General features: G+C 33.7%; 1 protein-coding gene across 1 annotated transcript; it reads left to right on the top strand.

Moving 5' to 3' along the window:
• Positions 1 to 321: 321 nt before the first annotated feature.
• Positions 322 to 6955, top strand: LOC127169590 (C2 calcium-dependent domain-containing protein 4C). Its single transcript, XM_051117086.1, has 2 exons — positions 322 to 917; positions 4025 to 6955. Exon 2 carries the CDS (start codon positions 4049 to 4051, stop codon positions 5210 to 5212), a length of 1164 nt encoding a protein of 387 aa, XP_050973043.1. The 5' UTR covers positions 322 to 917; positions 4025 to 4048; the 3' UTR covers positions 5213 to 6955.
• The last annotated feature ends 590 nt before the right edge of the window (positions 6956 to 7545 follow it).

The raw sequence follows: 7545 nt of genomic DNA, 5'->3' as shown, positions 1-7545 counted from the left end.
CAAACAAAAAAAGATCATTTAAAAAACAACAATGGAATAAACTGCAAAAATTTAGGGGTTAGAGTTTGGAACAGCCACCTCCCAAATGCAAGTACCCACTAAATGATGATTTTATATTGTATATATATATATATATATATATATATATCTTAGTAAACATCTAAGATTTAGTAAACATCTAAGATTTAAATATTAAAATGCTTTTTTGGTTGTGGGACACCAATTCTGGCCCATATCTGCATTGTGTGATGTTTTTTTTTTTTAAAAAAAGTCCCATATAGTGTGAGCCAATAAAAAAAAAAAATGCCCTTACGTAAACAATATCTCCTCAAAATGATTTGCCTATAAATAATACATACAAAAATCATTAAACCTACATTCCAAACAAACAGATACACAACAAAAGACATACCTGGAGAAGGAGGTGAGCACAGTTTTGTGAATAATTCCACCCATCAAAAACCTGATGCCAACCTTTAATCGAGACAGCAGACTCAGCGGGACTTCTGACCCACAACATGAAGGCTAAACCGGAGAACAGAGCTTGACCAAACTGTTTTCTAAGCAAAGGTTTCTCTTTGAAGTGACACCAGTGATGTCACTGCTGACCTTTAAATGTGAGAAAAAGAAAAAAATATGCATCTGATCTGAGAACAGTGTGGCTCTCTGTGATATGAATGTTTTACAGGTTACTGATTGTGGGAGCATTTCTGAAACCAGTTTCAAGGGTAGTTGATAAGGAAACTATTCTAGGCAACATACAGAGGAAAGAGAGAGGTGGCCTATACAGAAAGTCTGCTGTGATTGGTCACTGTGTATTGAAATAAATGATGGACAGAGCTGAACTAAACTTTCAAACCTACACACTGACCACTAAGAAGTAACTCACAGATCTCCATTGCAGATCATCCAAACAGGTAAGGACAAAATCATCATTAGACATAATGAACTAACAATAAACAATACTTTTACATTCATTACTCTGTGTTGATGTTATTAGTTATTTTAAAAAGAACTGTATGACTTTTGATTCTTTTAAACATGTAATGAATATTATTAAATTAGAAAAGTATAAAATTGTTCTTGAATTATCAGTTGTTTAACATTTTCTCTTCCTGAGACTTAGTATTATTCCAACACTTTCATTTTATTTTCATTTGAGATAAAGTAAAAATTTTTTTTTTCTAGAGTTACAGTTACCACTAACCAGTTACTCCTGTAATGGGGCAACTGTAACACTAGTACATTTAATATAAATATCTGGCATTTCTTAATGTAGATACATTAATGGTAATATTAGTGTTGGCACATATAAACGTTTCTTATACCATGTGATGTAGCAGGTACATTTGTAATATGTCTTACTAATGAAAGAAAATTTAAAAATAAGTAAATAAATAAATAAAAACCCCTATATTTAACTTTTATTTATACACAATAATGTTTATTTAAACAAATGTCATAGTAATATATTTTTTTAATTTTTAATTAATTAATTGTATTATACATGACCAGTTAAACATTTTTTGAACAGTAAGATTTTTAATCTTTTTAAAGAATTCTCTTCTCCTCACAAAGTCTGCATTTATTTGATCCGAAGTACAGCAAAAGCAGTAATATTGTGAAATATTTTTACTATTTAAAATAACTGTTTTCTATTTGAATATATTTTAAAATGTAATTTATTCTTGTGATCAAAGCTAGTTCAGTTTCAGCATCATCAGTCTTCAGTGTCACATGATTCAGAAATCATTCTAATATGCTGATTTGCTCTTCAAGAAACATTTTTTTAATCAATATTTAAAACAATTGAGTAATTTTTTGAGGATTCTTTGATGAATAGAAAGATTTTTGGGGGGCAAGGATTTAGCAAGGATGCTTTAAACTGATCAAAAGTGATGATAAAGACATTTATAATGTTAAAAAAACTATTTCTGTTTTAGATAAATGCTGTTCTTCTGAATCTTTCTATTCATCAAAGTAACCTGAAAAAATTCTACTTAGCTGTTTCAACATAATAATAAATGTTTTTTGAGCAGCAAATCAGCATATTAGAGTGATTTCTGAAGGATCATGTAACACTGAAAACTGGAGTAATGATGCTGAAAATTCAGCTTTGAAATCACAGGAATTATATTTTAAAATATATTCAAATATAAAAATAGTAAAAAATATTTCTAAATTTTACTGTTTTGTATTTTGGATCAAATAAATGCAGGCTTGGTGAGCAGAAGAGACTTCTTTAAAAAACATAAAAAATCTCACTGTTAAAAAACTATTAACAGGTAGTATAGGTGTGATTCAATTTGTGTATTTATGCACTGTTCTGTGCCATTTTGTAGTTTAAAGTGTATAGTGTGTGTACTAAGTTAACACTGAAAATTCCAACAAGAAGAAGGTGAAACGCTTGTTTAACAGAAAAAAAAAAGTGGATTGTTGGACAGAAAAATATGGGCTATTAGACTCTAAATCTGGATCACAAACTGCTTTTTAAAACTTCATACACTAGACCAGTGTTGGGGAAAGTTATTTTTAAAAGTAATGCATTGCAATATTGAGTTACTCCCTAAAAAAGTAACTAATTACGTTACTTAGTTACTTTATTACAGAAAGTAATGTGTTACTTTACTTTTGTGTTACTTTTTAAATTTGGGCAGGACTTGCTTGTTTGTTTTCAATATAAAAAGTTATATTTTGGAAAATATAAAAGCCTTTTCACAGCAAAAGCCTCAGGCTTTGACAACAGTAAATTCACGTCTGTACAGTAGACCGCAGAAGAAAAAAATGTCAACTTATCAGCAATAAAAAAAAAGAAAACAAATGTTAGATTATCTTGAGAAATTTTTGCTTATTATTATGGTTGAATTGGATCATCAAAGGTCGGCAGCAAAGACATCGGTTAATAAAATGGGATTAAATGCATAAAGGATATTTGTATTATTTAACATATTTAATTATTGCAGGGTTGTGTCATATTCTCAATTGAATTTCACTGTTTTTATTCATTTTGAGAAATACTGAATCTGTTTTTTGTGAGTGAGATGAATTAATGCATGTTCACATTTATTCTGGAACTAACATCTTACTCCCGATTTCTCTCAACATGGGGACAGGAGAGCTTTTAATCAATAAATGGAAGAAAAGTAACTGGCATTACTTATTTGAAAAAAGTAACTCAGATATTTTATTGTCCATTAAAAAGTAATGCGTTACTTTACTAGTTACTTGGGAAAAGTGATAATTTTACGTAACTTGCGTTACTTGTAATGCGTTACCCCCAATACTGCACTAGACATTAGAGCTAGTGCATAGATTATGTTTATAGTGTATACAGTCAAACTAAAATTTATTCAGACACCCTTTCAACATTTCTCACATTATCACCGTTTATTCATCATAGTTTAGAAAATGGTAATAAAATATGACAAGAACTCTGTTAAACTGTGTCAGACCAAATGTATCTTGATAAAGTCAGATAACTTTGCTAGAAGTGTATGTAATGGATTGGTGGTCAAAGTGTATGAAGTGTATGAAGAACTTTTGGGTATAATGTCACAGTTTACTTTATTTTGCTATCCTCAATTACATAAATGAACTATAGCACTCTGCACACACTAGTAAAAAATATCACAAATTATATATGGTGTCTGAATAATTTTTGCTTTGACTGTAGTTCATTACTACGGTCCCAGCTTATGTCTCATAACTGTTTAAAATAGTATTAATTTAATATTAAAAAGATATATGTTCTAAAAATGAAAATTGTGTCATCATGTAATTCCAAAACCAGTATGATTTTCTTTCTTCTGTGGAGCATGAAACATTTTGAGAAATGTCTCAGTGTTACAGTATTTGCCAGTCTCATGAAAGTCAATGGGTTTCAGTTTGTATTCTTCAAAATATCTTTTCTGTGTTCTGCAGATGAAAATAAGTCAAACATGCTTGGAATGACATGAGGGGGAGTAAATGGTGACAACTTTAATTTTTGAGTGAATTATCCTTTGAATCTTTTCTTTCTTTGCAGAGTTGATCTGCGTTATCAGCCACAATGTGGATCCTACAGAAAGTGCAGGCGGGAGCAGAAAGTCTGCCGGTGCAGATCAATCACCTCATCAGCAAAAACAAAGAAGAGATTTCAGCCAAGACCAGCATCTTCAATAAACTGCACAGCAACGTCCTCACACCTGATAAAATCCCTGACTTTTTCCTGCCGCCCAAACTGACCAAGCGCTGCCTCATGGCAGACGCTGAAAAAATCTCACAGTGTTTGAACAAAGAAAAAAAAGTTCCCAACTTTGCAAAAACATCACTGTCAAGACCTGGCACCGCTCAGCCACTGAGAGCGAGTCTAAACAAATCTACAGCGGCTTTAAACAAACTCAAACCCATCCCATATTCACTGAAATGCTACGAATCTGGTTTATTCGAAAGTCCGAACACGCGTCGCAAAGAGTCTTTGTTCCATTCGGCACTTACCAGTTATACACTAGAGCGAATGACCATCAAAACACCCAAACTGTCCTGCAGAGCAGTGCTGAAGACGGCCAGCACTGAGAGTGACACGCCTTCGGCAGACTCCTCCCCTTACTCAACACCTCCTCCAATCAGAAGGGAGGATTTCACCAGTGAACAGCCAATCTCTGAAGAGCCGATTCAGCTAGATGCCTTTAGAAAGGAGAAAAACAAAGTTCACTCCACTCCAGACAAAAAATTCATCTCAGAAGTCCCTCACCGTGCTAAAGTTATTCAAACGTCCCGCTGCACCAAACTAGCCCCGCCTATCCAGTTCCCACTGGACATGCTGCACTGCCAGGAACGCTTCCATCAGGAGCACGTGCTTCCTCTTCCTCAGAGAGGACGGGTGCGCGTCTCTGCCTTCAGGACCAGCGCAGCCGGGTGCTCTACGACAATTCGCATCCGTGTGATCTCTGTGGAAGGTTTGAGAGATATCAGTGACCTTCGACCTCTGACCTGCAGCTTGACCCTAAGCCTCACTCCAGGCAAGCTGCAGCGGCAACACAGCGCCATCATCAGGAACTGCCGTAACCCTGTGTTCAATGAAGATTTCTTCTTCCAGGAACCTGAAGAGCAGCAGGGTAATTTGAGAGATCTGGCGCTCAGACTGAAGGTGCTGGATAAGGCCTCAGGACTGGGCCGAGGAGTGGTGCTGGGAATTGTCATCAAACCTCTCTGTCAGCTACTGCCACTGTGATGTGAACACACATGGAAATGTGCTCCATTTGTAGTGTTTTGTGTGTCATTTTGACTGTGATAGAGCTTGTTTTGATAGTCTAAATTAGCAAGAGTTAGTGTTATTGAGCCATAAAAGGTCCCATGCCATACTGACGTTATTATCCAAAAAAATCTGGTTTGTTGAGGTTGCAAACATGTTTAATAATGATTCAGTAAAGATCGTTGTTCAACGCGGAGCAACCCTAAGGGGACATGGTGATGGAAAAGAAAGTTTTGCATTGCTAGGAGAAAGTTTTGTGTTTCCCCCAAGAAACTCTGAGTTCCTTCACAAAAAAAGAAACATTTGCTCACAATTGGAGTTCTTCTATTAAAAAAGCATTCCCTCACAAATTTTTTGAAAAACTTCAACTTTGTGTTCAACTTTTGGATTCTTGCAAGAAACTTTCTTTGTTCAAAAAAAAAAAACTTTTACATTTCCCCGCCAAGAAACTTCGCATTTCCTCACAACACTTTTGTGTCTCCCTGAAAACTGTTGTGTTTCATCACAAGTTTTGCATTGCCCCCAGAAACATTTGTTTGCAAAACTTTAAAAAATTAGCATTCGTTAACGTGTGTTGGCAGTTTATGTACACATCCACCCTATTATGACAAAAATCCACCCAGTGTTTTTTATTTAATCTGTAAAAATAATTTCCTCTTTTTCAAATCAAGCCATTCTCAGCATCTTGTCTGTGTGACGTCACACCGTCAGAGGCCGCTCTCACGATAGTTGATTGACATTGGCATCTTACCTTAGACCCGCCCTGATGAGTTGTAACAGTCTGATCACCATTGTCAATGACGGAACAGGGATGTATACAAGAATGGCTCCTAAGCAATTGACATGTTCTGTTGTTTGATGTAATAATGAACATAGTGGTCGTCATTTACTCCCGACATCTGAGCTGCTGAAGATGCAGTATATTTGGTTTGTTTGTGAATGGAAATCATTCGTGATCCAGCTTCATGAATCTGTGCAATAAGCATTCCTAATAACGTGCTAGTTAGTAAGTTTCATGGCTAAATGCGGCTAAAGTAAACAGGCTTGTCACTCCACAGAGAGAAGAGAGGGGCGGGGCGAGCAGAGCTCATTAACATTTAAAGCAACCTCAACCAGAACAGGATGATTTTTGCCTAGATTTTTTGCTCAATCTAGAAACAAAAAACACTGAAGTACAAAAAAAGTTTTAAAAAAAATTTACCCTTTGGGAAGCTATAACAGGGTTTTTTTTTAGCAAAGGGGCCTGTCAAAATATACCCAGCCTAAACAAAAACTCAAAACTTCACAAATCACCTGGTGAGCACAAGCATGCAAAGTTTTAGGGAGATCAATGTTGGGAATTTTGTAAAACATCATATCTCTATGGTAAATGGCCTGAATTAGCTTTTTTATCATTGATTTAGGTTGTTACAGGCTTGATAAATAATGTATAATGTCTTTTTTCATATGTTTTTTAATGCTTTAAAGTGCTTGAACCCCAGTAATCGCTGCTTGCAGCTATATTTAGTTTAATTTTTTATTATTTTTTATTTATTATTGGTGCTAGAAAACAACATGCTAGTTACTTGCTAGTATGTTTTGAGCTGTATGCTTGACAGTAATCAATTTTTATACAATCTAAACATAAAAATACATCCAGCCATAAATAAATGAATGTAATTTTTTTATTGTTGTGTTGTTTTGTACTGTTGTGCTATGTATTTACTGTATGTGCCTCACATTTATGACACTTTTAAATAAACATTATAAAAGTGTAGATATTACTGGATGTGGATTTAAAAGATAACAAGAAAACAAGATTCATTAAAGTACAGAAATAATATAAAACTCTAAATGCAAAATTTAAAATAGGTTGTCTGTTTTGATTACAAAACAAATAGTTGTTATAATAGTTGGATTAATAAAGATCTAAACACAGGTGATTTTCCAATATGTGAAACTGTTTTGTTAATTCTTAGCGTTATTTTGGTCTATTTTAGTATTATTTATATACTAATATAGTATTTATTAATATTTTGATTTTATTTTTTGTTTGTTTATTTGTTTTTGCCTTTTTTCTATTTTTTATATTGATATGTACTTTTCATTCATTTTTATTTCAGTTTTAGTTTAGGTAATTTTAATACTTCAGCCTAAACTCTTTTTTTTTTTTTTTTTTTTTTTTTTTTTCAGATAGTTTTTTCATCCAATATTTATTTTTTATTTATTTCAATACTGTTTGTAATCGTTTTAGTTAACAATAACAGCACTTGTTTATTCATTACATGTCTGTCATATTCATAGATTCACTCTCTGTATGAATGATTGCAAGC

Source organism: Labeo rohita, chromosome 8, assembly GCF_022985175.1.
Source record: "Labeo rohita strain BAU-BD-2019 chromosome 8, IGBB_LRoh.1.0, whole genome shotgun sequence".
Taxonomy (NCBI): domain Eukaryota; kingdom Metazoa; phylum Chordata; class Actinopteri; order Cypriniformes; family Cyprinidae; genus Labeo; species Labeo rohita.
Note: the sequence above shows the minus strand (reverse complement) of the source record. Positions and strands in the feature narration are given on the sequence as shown.